The sequence below is a fragment of the Prionailurus viverrinus genome, chromosome C1 (genome assembly GCF_022837055.1).
Source record: "Prionailurus viverrinus isolate Anna chromosome C1, UM_Priviv_1.0, whole genome shotgun sequence".
NCBI classification, from domain to species: domain Eukaryota; kingdom Metazoa; phylum Chordata; class Mammalia; order Carnivora; family Felidae; genus Prionailurus; species Prionailurus viverrinus.
The window spans coordinates 85,396,815-85,417,334 of NC_062568.1; the positions used below are offsets into that span (position 1 = coordinate 85,396,815).

The 20,520-nt window shown below is 33.3% G+C and overlaps 1 protein-coding gene across 1 annotated transcript in view; it reads left to right on the forward strand.

The window, feature by feature from the left end:
• Positions 1-20,520, forward strand: part of LRP1B (LDL receptor related protein 1B) — a 1,903,200-nt gene that overhangs the window by 1,677,091 nt on the left and 205,589 nt on the right. Inside the window, exons 63-66 of the mRNA XM_047873645.1 lie at positions 158-251; positions 3,700-3,816; positions 3,934-4,053; positions 5,479-5,598. Coding sequence (XP_047729601.1) covers positions 158-251; positions 3,700-3,816; positions 3,934-4,053; positions 5,479-5,598 — 451 coding nt within the window. The remainder of the gene's footprint in view (positions 1-157; positions 252-3,699; positions 3,817-3,933; positions 4,054-5,478; positions 5,599-20,520) is intronic.

Sequence of the window (20,520 nt, forward strand, 5' to 3'; positions counted from 1 at the left end):
TTATTCCTTATTGTGGAATGCTCTAAGACCACCACAGTTCACATTTGTATCAAGAGAGTAGGTTAGGCTGCTTAGCCCTGGTGAGTTTTTAAATATTTATTGTATATGGTGATAGAGTTCTTCAACCTTTCTTCATTTTCTTTTTTCTTTTTTTAAGTTTCGTTGCAAAACTGATAAATGTATTCCATTCTGGTGGAAATGTGACACTGTGGATGACTGTGGCGACGGATCTGACGAACCTGATGACTGTCGTGAGTACATCAGTGAATGTAGGAATTTAGAATTAAGAGTTCCTCAAATTCCAGTTCTTGAAAATTAAAGCAAGACCTTAAATATTTCCTTATGATGCTTTTCCAAAATCTTTAAAAATGTAACAAAAATTGTTAAAATATCTTGGGTATGTCTCTGTTAACTATTGCATTTAGAATGATGCTGTCAGTAATTTGTGTTATTGTTTTGTCTTAAAATTTCTTACTTGTAGTATAATTACACTCATGTAGTGATCAGTATAGTAACATTCAGCATGATTTTGACTGGATATGTCACCAAATTAGAAGCAAACCTGGGCAAGTTTTTAGAATTCCACTCAATAACTAAAATCTTACTTTAAGGGATTAATCTTTCAATGTTTCTGACAGTATTAAAATACTGAAAATTCCTTGAAAGTGAGATTTTTCCAATATAAATCAGTTTGTTCTTTAGCAATTTAGTATGCTCTTATTAGTTGCCTTAAAATGACTACCAATTATATTTTGACTCAAACTGTAATTGGCACGGTTAGGTGTTATATACATACATACATACATACATACATACATACATATATATGCACATGTGTTTGTATATATGTGTGTGTGTGTGTATATATATATATATATACATATATATATATATATATATATATATATATGGCACATGTATATACATATACATTTAGGTATCACTGGTAACTTCGGTTGTAACGGACACACAATAAACTTTGTCTTGATAGACTTTTATAGTTCACTCCATGGGTCACTCCAGTACTGTCCTGTCAAGTTAGAGGCTTTTAGTCAATCATGATTCCCTCAAATCTCAGTGGATAGTTGCCATGATTTGGCCTTGACAATTGAGTTCAAGATCCTTAGGCTTGCACTAAAGAAAGACAGTAAACTATCTTAGTAAAAACTAGTTGCTTTCTGATGTAGAACTTTCCACCACATAATTACAAAACTGTTTTAAACTTAGGGTATCTAGATAGTTACTTAGATGAGATGGATTCCATCTCTTTGGGCACTACCAAGTGTATAAAGCATTTGAAGTTGTTTCACATGGTTCATTTGTATCTTTGAAAGCAAGAAACTGTATATTCAAGGAAAAAGAAAAAAGATACAGAAGCCATTGGTTTTCTAATAGTCTCTTCATGTTTCTGGAATGTCCATTGGTCTTTGAGTTTTTAATACAGTTTTTGTTTTCACTATGATAGGCAATATATGAAAGTAATATCTATGTGAGATAGGTATACTATTATGCCTGAATTATTCTTTTTTAAAGTTATTGAATTAAAAGGACTATTAAAGAAACAAGAAATTACATTGCTGAACAACCAAGATTTACTAATTAAAAGGAAGTTATTAATTTCCCTGTGATAAAGTAAATTTTCCTACAGTATGGTAATTTAATGCATCTTACTTTGTAATTTGTATAAATAAAGGAGAATGAATATGTTAAATCAGTCCTCATATTAAGGTGACCTCCCCTGCCCAGATTCACTAATATGTTCTCTAAGGAAATACCACCATAATGACCTACAGTTACAGTCAGTGGCACCCAATGCTTTCCATTCTAAAATATATGCATCTCCTGAGTTCCAATTTTAATCTTGACTGGAATATCATGCTATCACCATACTGATATGAAAAATTAACCAAAGATTTAGTATAGTAAGTTTTTCACATTTACACACTTTCAGACTGCATGGTGAACAAATATAACTTTAATGTCTTTTGAGGGGAACCAAAGAGACATCTGGTATCTGAGAGTCTCTGCATCATCCTTATCCTGGTTAAATACCAATTCAACATGTTTTTATTGGTGACATTATCTCTGTGATCTTTTAGTAAATGATCTTTTGCTTGGAGTCGACGGGTTAACAGCACTGAACATCTGTAGGCATGAAGCTTTATTTTAAGAGTTATGGTGAGGTGGAGAGTGATGTACATGAGTCTGTGGAGTGTTTAGAATTCATTTGTGAATAGCTGCATCATCAAAATTTGCAGGGACTAGGTTGCTGGCAATATCTATAATTTCACCTGAAAAGACTGGAGAGCTTAATCCCAGCTTCACCTACTTGCAAACTTCAATAGTGTTATTTAAATAAATGTGTTTAAGAGTGATGCGTCATGAATTCTCTGGCATCATAAGTTTGTAATTACATTTTCCAGACCATTCTAGAGACATATTTAAAAGTCAGATGGCTTCCCAGTTATTTCCCAGGCATGAAACTCCTCTGACAGTTGTAACCCTTCTTATGGGAAGGTTGGTTCAGTAGCAAAGGAGTATTCAAGAAAATCATATATGAAGCAACAGGAAATAGAGGAAATTCACATGTTTAGAATGTGAGAAAATTAAGTATCACACAGTTTAAACACTTAGTGTAATTAACTAATAAATGTTACAGATTGGAGTTAAATTACTTTAAACACTTCAGAACTCACTTCTATAGAAGTCAAGCATATATTGAGTTATTTTTTAATGTTAAGGAAATTTTTAATTGTAAATATAAAAGCACACTTAATATTCCGAAGAACGTTTAAAATATCACTTATTAGTATTTGGTTGACTTATTTGAACAACTAAGCAGCATATTAATTATGTTAAAGTCAGTGATTAGTAATGTACATTAGGATCATCAGTCAAAAGATAACTGTTTATTACAAGCAACATAGATTGTGAGAAGACTTCAGAGTCAGATCTGGATCTCAATTCCAGGTCTGGCACTTGAAACTTGTACATCCTTGGGTGATAACTAATATCCATGAGAACTAGTTTCCTTATTTATAAAATGGTCATGGTGATGGGGAGGTGAGGAGGTTATGACAAGATTCAATTCATAGTTATATGTGAAAGGGCCTAGCCCAGTGTCTAATACAGAGTAGATGCTCAGTATATCCCACTTTATTATTATGATTATTGTCATCATTATTTCTTTAAATTTTTTTTAATGTTTATTTATTTTTGAGAGAGAGAGAGAGACAGAGACAGAGCATGAGAAGGGGAGGGGCAGAGAGAGAGGGAGAAACAGAATCCAAAGGAGGCTCCAGGCTCTGAGCTGTCAGCACAGAGCCCGACAAGGGGCTTGAACTCACCAACCGTCAGATCATGACCTGAGTCAAAGTCAGATGCTTAACTGACTGACCTACCCAGGCACCTCATCATTATTTCTTATATAAACTCAAAAATATGGCAAAATGCATTATCATGTGGAATTAATTTCTGTTAATTTATGAAATGTAATCTGGAGGTCATCTGAGTTGCTCACAGCTTAGCTATACTGTAATCCGAATCTAATAGCTACCTAGGTGTGAGACATCCACAATGTGCTCTAGAATATGTTTAATATAATGAAATAATAAATATTTTTAATGTCAGAAAAGCTCTTTTTAAGAAGGCATGAGCTAAGATTGGCATTTGATGATACCTGTATGTTTTCTTCCCTAGCTGAATTTAAATGTCAGCCAGGCAGATTCCAGTGTGGAACTGGACTCTGTGCTCTTCCTGCTTTCATCTGTGATGGAGAGAATGACTGTGGAGACAATTCTGATGAACTCAACTGTGGTAGGTGATTAAATTCTTAACTAAGGAACATAAATCTAATTCTTAGCTGATTATGTGTGCGCCGATTTAAATTCACACACAGGTTTCAGCACAAATTTTTTTTGTTCTATCTTTTAGACACACACGTCTGCCTGTCAGGTCAGTTCAAGTGTACAAAGAACCAAAAATGTATCCCGGTAAATCTCAGATGTAATGGACAAGATGACTGTGGGGATGAGGAAGATGAAAGGGACTGTCGTAAGTCACCTTAAAATGTTCTGTCTTATCTTACTTCTGAGTCCCAACTGAAAATGGTCTAAAAATTATTATTATGTACCACACAGTGTAGAAAAACATAATACCAATTATGGGCAAATAGCTCCAAATAGGTATCTATTGGGATGGGTTATTTAAGAAGCTCTCTATAAAGAATATAGAGAAAATTAAAACATGGTGGTCTTTACTTAGAAAACTACCTGAAGATTATGGCAAACAGGAAACAATATGCATTCATTCACATCATCCTTAAGAGAAGCAGCAAAACCAACATTACAGGTGACTGTGGTGTTTTGTTCATAAACTGATTTTGTGTGTGTGTGTCCACAGTAGGAAGCTACAGATAATTTTCTTCTATTGATTAGTTACTTGAAATCAAGTCCATTAATTGAGATTGTTTTTTTCCCATAAAATACATATTGAATGTATGATGAGCAAAATAACCTAACAAAACTATTTTTTAAAAACTGTAAATAATATTCTATTTAATGTCTTTTAACAAGATACTCCAAAGAATAATTGTAAAATATCTTCTGTTCTTTTTGCCCCTTGTCTCCATCCCCCACCAAAAATCAAATTAGATTAAATGGAAGACAAACAGTTTATATTATGTACATATATACACATAGGCACACAGGCATGCACACACACACACACACACACACACACACACACACACACCAGAATCTGAACAATAGAGTACCTGTCAAGTTTTTCAGGGTTTCAACAGAATAGCTGTCAACATTTCTGTCTTGGTGAAGTTTTATTTTATTGCCCTAAAACTTTTATCAGTAAATAATGTGCAGTCACCCAGCAATTTGATTAAGATGGTGCATTCAGAATAAAGTCAGTACCAGTTCTTTATGGTTAGTCATTCTAGGAGCTGATCCATTAAACTGACTAGGATTTGTGATGCAGTTTACAGTGTAAGTCAGATGTTCTCCTCTTCCCTCAAAAACTCAACACAAGTAGAGAGTTTGATAAGTTTTATGATTTTTATTTCCTTATTCACTAATACCTTCTGATTTAGTCTGTTTTCTATGTATAAAAATGTGAATGTGTGAATTCTTACTCTTATTTATCTGGTAACATTATTCCAAAAGGCTCTGAACTGTTTATTTTTAAAATTAATTTCAAAATATATCTAATTAAGGTAAGGTTCTGAAAATTCTGATTTTTATCAAATGTATCATTACAGAAATAGGTTTTATTTATTTATACTGGAAAGGACATTTGGATTATATTATAGATAATGAAATTTAAAACTCTTCACCTTCAGAGCCTTATTAATTAAAAGATGATACATTTCCAGTTGACTATCCTTAACATTTGTTTGTCTAATTATTTTTTAGATAAAGTGTCTGTCTTTGTTCAAAACTACATTTTAATATATTTTTTCCTCTTAAGCCGAAAACAGCTGTTCTCCAGACTATTTCCAATGTAAAACTACTAAACACTGCATTTCCAAGCTGTGGGTTTGTGATGAGGATCCAGACTGTGCGGACGCATCAGATGAGGCCAACTGTGGTGAGTGTTTTGTGACCCTGTATCTTTCCTATTGTGTTTGTGTCACCATCTGACATAGCCACAGTGAAAGGGGTTTGAACACAATTCTGATGAAACTGAAGTCTTACATGATAAAGTTTTGTCTCTGTGCTCGCAGAGTCATGACAACCTCAGATTAGCTAAAATAGCTAATAACCACAATCTCAGGTTAGCTGTTTTTACCTATAGAAGGGTAAGGCAGAAGAGTAATATTGCTTAATATAACTCAAAACTATTTCTAAAAAGATGGATCTAAAAGGTAGGCTAAACCATCATCTTGTATTAGAGTATGCACTTGGTATTAGCATTTAATGAATAGAAAAAAATGAGACATTACCTTAAAATATTTTTTTAACATTTATTTATTTTTGGGACAGAGAGAGACAGAGCATGAACAGGGGAGGGTCAGAGAGAGGGAGACACAGAATCTGAAACAGGCTCCAGGCTCTGAGCTGTCAGCACAGAGCCTGACATAGGGCTCGAACTCATGGACCGTGAGATCATGACCTGAGCCAAAGTCAGCCGCTTAACCTACTGAACCACCCACGCACCCCAAGACATTACCTTTTTATTGTTCTAGACTTCATTTTTTTTTGTTTAAATACATATGGTTTTCTATTCATTGAATGATTGTTATCCATTCCTAAACATGGTGAAATAAAAGGAAAGTTAAGAAAAGTATATTTTCTGTTTTTAGATGACATTGGTCACCTAAGTTGGCATTTGTTTCTGAACCTTTTTTTTTTTACTTAAGATCAGTTGTTTTATTTATAAGAATTATTTATTAATTAATGTTGCAGAAATGGAGAACATACTCATTTTGTTTAATACATTCGATTCTATCTTGAAAATGTCAATGGAAAGACAGAAATGAAGAGTAGTTGTCATGTGTAATTCATTTTATCAACATTTATTAAACAGTAACCGAAGCTATGTTGTAGGTGAATACACCAAACATGGCATTGTTGGGGAAGCAAAAAATTATTTAATCTGGTAATTGATTAAGAAATACAAAGTTTTTCCAAATTGAAGATAGGATGTCCAAGACTTTCAGAGCCAAAATTGGGTTAAATGCATCTGCTATATTCCACACTGCTCTTAATTACCTCTTCTGAGAAAAAAGAAAATAATGAAAATCCATTGTGTTCTTTGAAATTCCATTTCTGCACAACATTCATGAGACATATGTGTAACAAATGACAATCATGTGTCTTTAAGTGTTTTTCCTAATACTGTCTTCCATGTAACTGTGTCTTCAGAACATGCAACCAAAATAACTTACTACAGTATCATGAAACCCCATTTACCACTTTGTAGAATTGGTCTTCATAATCTATTCACAAAGCCCTGAATTATAGTCATTATTGATTTGTCCCTAACAATTATCAAAGTATTTTACAGACTAGTTTATATTCTTGGCTAGTTTTCTTTTATATTAATGGCTAGTCTTGTGTATTTTTGGTTAACCGAAGTGAAAAGGAATAATGACTTATATTAGCTATATGAATATTTTTATGGAATATCTATAATTTGTTCTTCCTTACTTTGATATTATTTAACTGTTGTCGCAGATTATATTAATCAAACTGATAATTATCAATTATTATAATAACTGTAATGCCTAATATTTATTTGGTATTTACCATATAGCCCAGGATATGTGTTAAACGCTTTATAGTCATGTACTCACGTAATCTCTCTACTATCCCCTATTTTTTTTGAAAAACTTTTTAATGTTTATTCATCTTTGAGAGAGAGACAGAACATGAGCAGGGGAGGGACAGAGAGATAGAGAGGGAGACATGGAATCTGAAATAGGCTCCAGGCTCTGAACTATCAGCACAGAGCCCGACGTGGGTCTCAAACCCACTAACCATGAGATCATGACCTGAGCCAAAGTCAGATGCTTAACTGATAGAGCCATCTAGGTGCCCTGATCCCTATTTTTTAGAGAAGGAGAGGGAGAGAGAAAGAGAGAATCCCAAGCAAGGCCTGTGCTATCAGTGCAGGGCCCAACACAGAGCTGGATCTCACAAACTGAGATCATGACCTGAGCCAAAATCAAGAGTCAGACTCTTAACTGACTGAGCCACCCAGACACCCTTTATCCCTATTTTATTGATGAGGTAAATGAATCCCAAGGAGGTTATATAACTTACCCCAAGTGTCATGGCTTGCAGGTGGTGGAACTGGGACTTGAATCCAAGGTTTTTCTCACACTAAAGCATCTACTCTGTAGACTTGGTATAAAGCCACTTCATTCTTTCTGTGTAAGGAGAAAAATATTTAAATTTTTTCTGTTTTAAAGTTATATAGACTTCTCCCAGCCACAGTCATTGCCATAAGTTCCAGATCAGTATACGAACACATACATACGTACAGTAAGAGGGAAAGAAGAGATGAGAAGGTTGCCATCTGATTTGCCTTAGACCACTATAAAATTTTATTGTGGCAGGCACTAATTTAATTTAAAAAACTTCTATATCACATTTTAGTGTACCATTTCTCAATCTTTATTCTTGGTGGGCTAAAAAGGCTAGCTCATTCCCTTTTGTTCTGTCCTCAATAAAAATAGAAATGCCGTGTATTTTTGCTATGTCTGTTAACACTTTTGCAGAATACTTGCATTGAGTAGGGAAAAGCAAAAAAACAGCAACAAAAAAAAAAAAAGCAAATAAAAACACTTCTTAAAATTAACCCTATCAAGCTAAGGCCTTAGTATTTGAATCTGAGTCCTGTGTTCCTTTGTGGGAACAGAACTTGTCTAGAATAGAAGGTAAGTTTCAGTGTTTCTCATGTTGAGGGCCCAGCAAGATGTAGAGTAGATTCGTGTGAAGTGCTGTTGAGTGACTGGCCTGTTCTCTGTTACAAAACCTCTGTATGTAACTCATTTTTATTGCAGTTTTCTTCTATATTTTCTTGGTCCAATGCTAAATTTAGAGGGAGATTCTGCTTTACTCTTAGAGTTCACCTAGCTCTTAACAACTTATTTCTCAGAAGCAATATCTATCTATAGCTTTATATCTAATTGGCTTCTATCAACTCTAAAGTTCTAGCATTGTAATGTGTTCTACCTTGATAGATCCTAAATGAAACACATTTTTTTCTCTTTATTTTTTTAAAATGTTTTATTATTTATTTTCAATAGTGAGAGAGAGCACAAGCAGGGGAGGGGCAGAGAAAGAGGGAGACACAGAATCCAAAGCAGGCTCTAGGCTCTGAGCTGTCAGCACAGAGCCTAATGCATGGCTCAAACTTGCGAACCACAAGATCATGACCTGAACCCAAGTCAGCCACTTAACCAACTGAGCCACCCACACCCCCCTTTTTCTCTTTAAATTTTATAAACAATACCAATATAGGGACACAGGGTCACTGAGACACTGTGGAAAAGCCTAACAAAGCTTACAAATAAATTTACAGAATAACTTGCAAAAAAAAAAAAAACAAATACACATGCAGTATAGGGGATTAAAATACCTTTAATGTATAAATATCTTTAAAATTATTTAATTTTTATATTTACTGGAATACCATGTTTATTGAATTCTGCCCAGTGTAATTTTTGAGTTCTGATGAGTGATGCAGATTTAACAACTAATATTCAATATGTGTAAAAATTTTATGGTAATCTAGAATTTAAGGAAGCCTCAAATCACTTTGAGTAGATATAAATTACATATAGTTTAGGAGTCTTACTCCAATAGTTTAGTCTTGGTGAGAGTGGATACGAATTTTAAAATTAAATTACATATTTTCCTATCCTATGACACAAAGTTTTTGAGATGACTAAATTTATGAGTCTGTAAAAACTACATTTGGCACATTTGGGTTTAAATTCATAAATATTTTAAAATCATCTTTTAGCTCCATTTCTATGTAAGTAAAGATTTAAATCTGTGCTATGCTTATATTCATGGGAAGACAGGTTCAACTGTGTTTTGAGTTAATGGCTATTATAAAATTACATCTTTTCACTGGAAGGTATTTCACTCTTTCTTTACTATATGCCCAGAGAAAAATAAGCTTTAGAAAGGGTAGATATGTACCTTTTTTATTAAATTATAAACGTTGACTATTCTTGGAAGGCTGTTCATTAGTTATTACAGTATTGGACAAACACCAGATTTGAATGCCTGACCAAAATGTATGAAATACCTCAAATTGCACTAGCCCTAGGATTTTCACTCCAAATTTCAATTTCAAACTTTCTTTACCTTCTGCCTGCCATTGTCTATTTTAGGAAGGAAATGCAGATTTGAGGATTTGACAAATCTGTACTAGATTCATGCTCTGCTTTGTAATTAGAGTTGAAACTTTTCTACAATTTGACTCTAATAAGATGATATCAGAATCCAGGTCTTTCCATTATGTCCTCTCTTCCCAGTTTATAGTTCAGATTTTCCATTCCCTAGATGTCTGTATAACATTCTTTTTATCAGTTGTTCCATCTGGGCCTTCCTGGTCAACCCCATACTCACACCCCAGCTCTCTGGAATCCACTGTTTGTTCTTCCATATTGCTCTTCCCTATGGTCATGTCTCCTTGCTTTCTTCTCTTGCAACCCTCCACCTCGTCTAGAATTTTTTCTTTCAAGTTGCTTCAGTATCATTTGCGGCTTTTGAGAAGTTTTGCTTTATTCCCTACCGCTTGGCTAATTATCTCAAATTAATGTGCTAGCTATAATCACACTAACTAGGGCTTATGAGACGAACTTGAGTTTCCTACAGTAGCTTTGTGCTTTGTGCAGCCTGGTTCTTCCAACATGATACTGAACACATTCAAACTAAAAGAGAACTGATCAGTGGGTCCTTTTATTTTCACTTAAATTTCTGTTGAGGAAATTTGAATTTGTCTACTTAAGCTATAAGAACATAGGGAACATGTTTTTTTCTAAGTTAAAGCAAGTGAATATTAAATTATAAAATACTTCTACCATGCAGACTTATACAGAAAGTTACACAGTAAGCAATTTATCATTTTTAATAGATTTTTAACATTTTTCTTAAAGCATCTCTTAAACATAGACATCACTACAATAACATGTAAAGCCCTCCTTTATCCTCTCCGCTTCCCTTTTCCCCTCTGCTGAAGTAGTTGTGTATTATTCACATGTGTTCTTTTTAACTATATTTGTATGTATTTATTAATATATACCTAACAGTTAATAGTATCTTAAAAGCTTACATAAATTTCATTGTATTTTCAATAGGAAATTGAAGCTTAACATTTTCTAGTATTCCAGTGTATTAATGTGAATCACATATTTTTATACTGAAGGTTTTTTTTTTTACATGTTACAATTATTACACATTTATTGGCAAATAAAACACAACACCTTTCATACAATCTGTGCTATAGACACCATGAAGTCTCAGTTTCCTGCTCAGGTGCTCTGATTGTCAGCTTGCATGAAAGTTTACTCAAAGCAGTTGTGACAATATCCAGGGGAAGAAATCTGTGTACCCTACAGTCTATATTAGGCTTTGGATGGAGACCCTGGAACAAGTTTGAAGAGAGAAGTTCTGGTTTTGGTGGCTATACCCCCAGTAAAATAATTATTGATATTTGAATTTAGTTATTTTCAAAATATTTATTTACTTACACTTAAAATAGCATTTAGCAAATGTTAGTGCCATGACTTCAATATAATCCATGGTGGGGCAGGAGTGGAGTTCTGTGCTCACATATGCAGGAAAGGGCGATGCACTAAATTCTGTATCTTGGAAAATAGTGCACTTCCATGCATTTAGTTAAGACATCTGTTTAGTGTTTTTAAGCAGTGTTTCCTGAATTTAAATATAGACCAGCAAATTAGGTATTTTATTTTGATTAGTAAACAAATTATGTGAACACCCTAAAGCCCCTCTTCCATACTGTATGACCATGGCTTATTGTGTGGGGGCAGGAGGAGGACTTTGTTATTGAGGGAGGCTGCTGGGAGACCGATTTAAATTTAGATCATGGTATCTCAGATATTTAGAAGGGTGGGATTGTACATCTCTATGTTAGCAGATGGGAAGGAGGAAGGACCCCATTTCTCTGGGGCCTGATTGGTCTCTGCTGCCTGATTGGTCTGATCTGCACCTGTATTGTGACCTGTGCTGTAGAGTGCTGGTCCCACCACCCATTGCTGAAGTATAGCCTTGGCTGGCTTCCTGAATGTTTCCATTTCTGGTGGGCTGCAAACTGATCTTAAGTTTCTGCTATTACATGAATACTCTTGAGCTAAGACATGCAGAGACACGTGCTCCTGAAAATCTCCAAATCTTGTGAGGAGCCAGAAATAACTGTCTCACGCTTATCTATCTAGCTACTAGTCACTTGTAGTGTCGTAGAGTCGCTCCTGAGTTTTGTTGACTGTGTCATATACATGATGCTAGATGTTTCTCCTGGAATTTTGACATATTTTTGAGATAAATTTGGGTCAGGGTAACACTTATCTTCTCAGTAGTATTGGCTTGTCCCAAATCAATCTGGATACGACTTCCATGTCTTGTGTCTGTGTATGAGAAAGTGAAAGAAAGGGGAGCCTATCTATATGAATAGGACTAGGAAATTACTGTCTAGTTTTTATATGAAGAAATGAATGACCTACATGTGAATCCTTTAATAGTCTAAGAGGAACACATTTGGTCTTTTTATAACTTGTCTTCAGTAACTTCCTTGCATTGACTGTCTCTCTACCAAAAGGATATGCAATTATTTGGTGATGTTATTTTATTTTGGTTTTTTTCTTTCTCAATAATAAGAGGAAATTGTGAAATTTAAATTTTGTCCCACAAAGCTAAAAAGGAGCCCACACAGTGAGTCAGGAGGCATGCCACATACTCCAGATTCTATACTGATCTGTTGTAAAAACCATGAAAGGAAATAGCTTTTTTGCCCAGTGAGGTTTATAATTAAGTTTGTAATGAAAGGGACTGTATATTTGCTTAATAAGAACTGGGTTGGTGTAGTTGATATTTTTTAAAAAGAAATTGAGTCAGTAATTTAACATTCTGTGATGTTTTTGCTTGAAAAACTTCATCCTTGGGCGCCTGGGTGGCTCGGTCGGTTAAGCGTCCGACTTCGGCTCAGGTCATGATCTCGCGGTCCGTGAGTTCGAGCCCCGCGTCGGGCTCTGTGCTGACAGCTCAGAGCCTGGAGCCTGTTTCAGATTCTGTGTCTCCCTCTCTCTGACCCTCCCCCGTTCATGCTCTGTCTCTCTCTGTCTCAAAAATAAACGTTAAAAAAAATTTAAAAAAAAAAAAAAAAAAAAAAAAAAAAACTTCATCCTTGTTATATTGCTTCCCTCAACCTTTGCCAAATATATCTGATTCTCTAAAAATGCAAAATAAAATAGCACACACACACATGCACACAAACCTACTTGCAGTTTTATAGTAGAATGTGGGAAAAATAAGCATTAGACACTTTATAAAAAATACTTAAGAAATGTAGAACTTTAAAAAAATGCCTTTTTTGTCTACCTTTACAACAAAATATTTGCATTTGTTTTGGTTTATAAGATTCTATTCAAATGTCATTTGGACTGGTGATTTCCTTAAAGAACATTATTACCATTTATTTTCAGGGGTTATTCAATGTTACTTGATGCCATGTTTGTATGATTATACTATATATTAGTGTGTGAAAATAAATAGAATTAAAGTTGTAGTGCTTTTTCTCAATACAGTACTATAGGTAATGCATCTGTGTGTAGAAAATATTCTTGTTTATCACTATAAGAAATAGGAGTGGTAGCTTCTTTCAACTGGTTAGAGGACCAATCATCTTATTCAGAGTACCAGCCTATGAAAATATGGTGTGTGTATAAAGTAGTTTGGTTACCACTTCAGTTTCTGTTCCATACTCATAAATTGCAGTAAGAAGCCCTGAAACATCATTTATGATATTTTTATTATACTTCTAATTAGTAGAATTTATTTATAATATTTTTGAATATTTTATAAGAATATATATTACATAAACATAGGGCTATATGTTATATATTAGAAAGGTTGTAAAGCTTAATATCTAAGTTTCTTGATACCTTAATTTCTGACTGGACTCAAAATACATAGAATTTTAAATAACTATTTTAAAAAACCCTGTCATTTCATTTAGGAACATATAGATAATAAGAGTAAAATGACCGACTGGTAAAATAAACTTAGATTTATGCTTCTATGTTAAAATCAGTTTGAGGATCCAAATGGTATCAGATTTTGCTTGCAAAATGAGTATCCTTTTCATCCATTAACATTTCAGGACATAATATATTAAGGAGAGTAAAAGACCTATTGTAGAGTTATAATCGCACCATTTATTGGCTTTGTAATCTTTGTGGACAGATGTATAGATGATGATTCTGATTGTCATACTTATGCCCCTGTCTGTCTTAGATTCAATGCCTGGGTTGCAAGGCTCTGGACTGGAGTTTGCCTGTCATTAGGGCACTATTTATTATGGTTCCTTAGTCATTGTTCATGTGGGAAATAACAGGAGTAGAGAGAGAGGTGATGTAGGATGTAGTTTGAGATAATGAACTCTATTACCTCTTGCTGGGTTATAGATGTCAGAGCAAATTATTACTTATTTTTGCTGTCCTTTAAAATTTTAACCTTATAATTAATATTTCTATTTCTCTAATCCAAAAATATTGAGAGAGATTATAAAAATAATATAAACAAATTATTCATAATGAGTTTCATTTGACCTAAGGAAGAAGTAGCTTAAACAGTATTTAAGAGCTAGAGAAATAGACAGCAGATCTACCCTGTAATCTGAGGTTTCTTACCCTATAGATCATCTTATTCGTATGATTATATTCTTCACAATTCTGTGTTCTAAGAAGGTGGCAAACCTCCCATGTATACATGTTTCCTATTTTGATATACTTACTGGATTTTGGTTGATATTTGAGAAAAAGGAGAAGAAATCAAAACTGATACCATTTATTGACCTTCAAATAAATCTAATATGTTTTCAAACATATTTTTAATTAATATTATTTGGATTATGTGAATTATATGTTGTACTCAAGCAGTAAGATCTCTACATTTAAGTTCATGTGTTAATATACAATCTTAAACTTAAAAGAAGTTACAAAATATTTATATATGTGCAATGGTATCTTAACAATAGAATTTAGATTAACATTTTGTTATAAATACTAATATCAAATTTAAAACAAACGTATGGTAATTTGTTTTACTTCATTAAGATCAATGCCTCAGGAGCTGAGTGTGTTAACAATTATTGGGTGTGTTAAGTATTTAATGGTGAGTAGAAGACTAAATAAAAATTCCATATCAGAATGCTGGGAACATATTTTTATTTTTTGTTTATTTATTTATTTTTACATTTATTTATTTTTGAGAGACAGAGCACAAGTGGGGGAGGGCAGAGAGAGAAAGAGACACAGAATCTGAAACAGGCTCCAGGCTCTGAGCTGTCAACACAGAGCCCGATGCGGGGCTCAAATCCACAAACCGTGAGATCATGACCTGAGCTGAAGTCGGACACCCAACCGACTAAGCCACCCAAGCACCCCAGGAAACATATGTTTAAATGTTATAAAATATTTACCATAAAATTGTAATTAATCAAGCTATTGGAAGAGTGACATCTAACCTGTTTCAACTTTTTGAAGACATTTCTAAGGTCTTAATTTAATTTCTTCTGTCACCTGCTTGGTGATATTACTGGCAGAAATCTCTTACATGACTTAATATATATGCCTTCAGATCCCCCATTCTGAATACCTTACTATATTACGTTTTTTAAGACCAAATATGGAGTCTCTTTATATTTTAGTCTTCTTTGTAATTAGGATTCTTCTGAATCCTAAAAATAAAACATACTCAGAAAATTCAATGTATTACTTAATGCCAATTAATTATGGTTTTACTATAAAAGGATCATACAGCTGTGTTAGTTAACTCTATCAATATAACAGAAGGATGTCTCATATATGTATTTCTATCTGTTTCTAGAAATTCTCTATAGGTGGTACAATGTTTTATTCCTTCCTAAATACCTATCCTAGAAGTTCTTTGGATAAACAGAGTTCTTATAATTAGCATAAACCTAGTGCCTTGATAATTACTGCTTTACGAAGGGAATCCTTTGGAACAACTGCTTGCATCTTTAGTCTGGTCCTTGTAGTGTTTAAAACCACAATATTCTTGATATAAACACACACTGACCAGTAAAAATTTCTGTGGCTAACTATCAGGGAATCATATAGGTATAGGAAACTACCTTTAAGAATAATGAAACATTTTATGAACCTAGAACTCTGACAGTTCATTCCATTCTTTTTCAATAAAGGACATTTATTTCATTGAGTCAAAGAGAAAATAATTGAGAATCATTCACCTAAAATATAAGCAAATATATACATATATTTCTTTCAGAATTTATCATGTTTACTTTGTAATGTCTTAATAAAAGTAATTGCAGCTTAGATTTTAAAATATTTTAATTCCAGAATAGTTAGCATACAGTGTTATGTTAGTTTCAGGTGTACAATCTAGTGATTCAACAATTCCATATATCACTCAGTGCTCATCACAAGTGCATTTCTTAGTCCCCATCACCTAGTTCACTCATCCTCCCATCCATCTCCCGTGTAGTAACCATCAGTTTGTTCTCTATAGTTAAGAGTCTGGGGCACCTGGGTGGCTCAGTCAGTTAAGCGTCCGACTCTTGGTTTCAGCTCAAGTCATGATTTCAGGGTTTCATGAGTCTGAGCCCCACATCGGACTCCAAGCTGACAGTACAGAGCCTGCTTGAGATATATACATGTATATACATGTATATGTATATATATATACATATAACACATCTTAAAATTAGTATTGGAAATATGTAAAATATTGGTATTACCAAGAGATATTTCCAATAGGTGTGTGTATTACCAATAGGAAATTTGAAAATTATGCAAAAAGTTGAATAAGGGGTTCTCATATCAACATTTCTTATTCTTTGCAGAGGAAAGCTAAAATCCTTGCATACAATTAGTTTTCCTACAACATACTTTGGGCACAATTTGTTGTTTGTTTTGTTTTTAATATTTTTCTTATATAATTAAGCTTAGTTTTTGTATCTTTATAATATTCATTTATTTTAAAAATTAATAAACACCTATTAAATATGTTAACTAAGCAGCCATATTAGAGACTCAGGGAATTCAAAGAAGTCTAATAGGGATAATTAATAGTTTTGAAAGATTATTATGTGCTAGGCATTATACTAAGCTTTATGTATATTATATCATTTAATCCTCACACCAATCCTATGCAAAACATACTATTATTATTTTTATTTTTGGGTAAGGCTATAAGACTCAGAAGATGCAGGTAATTATTTTACCCAAGTCAACCAGGTAGAAAGCTGTTGAACAGATATTTGAACCCATAGGATCTGGATCCAGACCCACATACTTAACTATTACTCAATTGAGCTTCCTTAATCTGCCCTAAATTTATAATAAGGCAAGGAATTAGGACACAGATACAAATAATCTTAAATAAGTTGGAATAGAAACTTATCAGAATACATACTTAAATAGATTTAGGTATTGTTTTGTTTTGTTTTGTTTTGTTTTGTTTTTAGATAGAGTGGGGAGAGAACATGAGACAGGGAAAGGGAAGGGGGCAGAGGGAGAGAGAGAGAGAATCCACACTCAGAAAGGAGCCAGATACAGGACCCTAGGTTCATGACCTGAGACAAAATCAAGGGTCAGACATTCAACCAACTAAGCCATGCAGCATCCAGACGCCCCTTAAATAGCTTTTTAAAGGAACTTATCATTGAAGTGGCAATAAAAGGATGCTTTATAGACAATTTGAAAGCTATAATAAACCAACTAAAAATCAGTCTGTTTTTTATTATCACCTTTCTTTAAAGTCTATTCTAAACATGATAAAAAACATGATAAAAAAAAACCTCCCTAGAAGGACAAACCATTGTTCATGACCCCAAATGGAAATCTACTGGCTTGCCATAAAAGTCATAATAAAAATAAGTACAATGAGAACAAACAGAGGCATTAAATTCTGGTTTGACTCCATTCTGGTTTGATGCTGGCATATCAAAATCCAACTCTCTCTTTGTTAAAAAGAGAGATTATTGAGTGTCACAGAAGCCCTATCATTGCATGACCAAATTTCCATAATGAAGCATCTAGGAAAAATGAAAGAAATTTGAACAGAGGATAACTTTCTCATCAGCCATTCCATACTATATAACACTGTGTTCATATATTGTTTGAGCTATCTGGTGCTTACGTCTATGACAAGTACACCACACATTTGACAACATCGTCCTCTTCTTGATTAACTGAATGAATAAGCATGATCTAAAAATCAAACTATTTGCTCCTTCCTAAAGGTTTTCCAATAACTATATATATATATATATATATATATATATATATATGGCACTATATATATAACTATATATATATATATATATATATGTGGCACTATATATCATCGTTAATATACTATATACAATATATACTATATAATTATAATATATAAACTATATAGTGTATTAATATATATATTAAATTGGTTAAAATAAAAGTAGCTATCGAGAAGAAAGTAATTATTCATATTAATATCACTCTTAGTATGCTTTCAAAAATGTTTACTATGCACAAGTGAAGGTCATTAATACTGTTTTGTTCTGATTTTTTTTGAAAACTTTAATAACAAAGCATTTTTTTTCTAATTTTATAAAACTTTGTAATTGACTACTGGGCATAAATTGTCCAGATTCTTTTTTGGAAGATACAGTTAAGTCTTGGCACTAAATGCTGTATTTGTTGGCACTGAAACAGGTGCAAGAAATGAACATGTTAAAATCTCTAGCTTGGAATAGTTCAACCAAATGTAATTATATGTGAATCTTGACTAAAGGTATGATTATCATCCAAGACTTAGCAGTATGGGGTATGGGGATGACAATGCCAGCCTTAAATTCCAGAACTTTTTTTATGCTATTTGTTTTTCACAGTTATAATTTACTACCTCTTCATAGTGCAAAATTATCCATCCACTTGGTTTCATTTCTTGGCTCAATGCTGTGACTTAGTAATTTTCAACATCTTATGGACAGATGGAAAGTGTTCACTAAACATGTTGCTGAATTAACACAGAATTCATTTCTAAACCACAATAAAGAATGGAGCTGAAAATATCAAGTCCACTCAGTTCCATCTAAAGCCCATGTATTGTTATAATGGAATCTCTGGTTGAAAAAGGGTCATTAGAGGTCATGTGGTTAAAGTAGGGCCACATCTACCATCCCTAATCTAAGTAAACAAGCAAACCAAACATTCCTTTATGTCTAGACAAAATCCTCATACTATAAAGTCTGTTTTTTTTTCTTTTTGTCTTTTCCAATAGAAATTTTGAATATCCTAACACTATCCTTTGTGTAAAATTCCTTTGTTTAGGGACTCTCAAATTAAATTCTTTCACATCCTTCTCCAGGCCAAATAATTCCATTTTCTTTTATCTCTCTACATGGGTTCTATTTTCTGTTCTATTAATCAGCTGTTTATTTCTCCCCTGAAACCTTCCCACATCTATGTTTTGGTTATGATCTATGAAACAGAATGCAGCATTTTTAAGTGCTGTGTATCCCCTGTTCCCCATTGTATATACCTGCTTTTGTATTCTAATACTGTGTTTGATTAAAAGCAAATAAAACCACAGTGTTCACACTGTTGATCTGTGGCCAATTCATATGAACCCTAGCTTAGAGATTTCACATACATTCTACCAGATTTTCAGTGTCATATTTATGAACTGCTTCCATGTTGTTGTTTTTCTAATAAGTTATAATGAAATCTATTGTCTCTCTTGACAAATTTTAAGTTCCAAGAGGATTGGATCTATATATCTTATAATTCCCTAATATATACCTAGTACATAGTACAGAATCTGGCACAAATAAATGTTTGAAGAATGAGTGAGGAAAGGAAATTTAAAACAAAAACAGATTTTTTTTGGTTCAGACAAATATATTTCTCTTCTAAATCTGGACATTGGGACTCTAGTTTCCTTTCTTTAAATTTATCTGTATTTTATTTCATTTTTATGTAAGTACTGCTTTTTCTCTTGATCAATTCAATAGTTTGGACTTGATTTGTAGGCAAAATTGAGTTAAATTGTAAGGAGGTTTCAATCTAAAAAACCGCTGCATGGCAAACTTACACAAATGAGATATACCTCCCCATTTCTAGGAAGAAAAGTGGGCTATGGCAGTACAGTTGACCAGTTCATGAAAAGACCCCATAAACTCTGGACAACTAGTAGTAAAGCTCCATTCTTGATTTCAGCATTTATTAATTGGGTAGATTTCTTTAGGTATCTATTATTTCCTCATTTGTAAATGGCGATAATTTTGTCCTGGGAAAGCTGATGAGAGGGTTTAAAGAAATAAAGGTTTATAAGCACCCAGTAGGTATATAAGTACCTATTAAGTATATAAGTACTTTAGTCCCTCAAAATTATTTGTACCCCTTTTTCAGCATTTTTTGCCAAATACTTAGCACTGACATAGGTTCAAACACTCAATTATTTATTCTGTAGTGGAGATGGAAGGGAACAAAAGATTTAAATAAATACTATAAAATTTTATGACAGAATGAAATGGTTCTGTGAATGCTAGCATTTCTTGTCAGGAGAGAGAAAAAATAAAACATCATTAGAGTTAACAAAGAGTTCATGACTTAACAGATTAATAGGAAATATAATAACAAATGTTAAAGAGAGTATGACTGGTATGAATCTTTACATCTTTGTTACATCATTTCCACACAGTGTTAGAATGACAATTTTGTATATGCACTATACTCCCCTGTGAGCCCTGTTTGTTTCTCTAACAGCTTTATTAAAATAC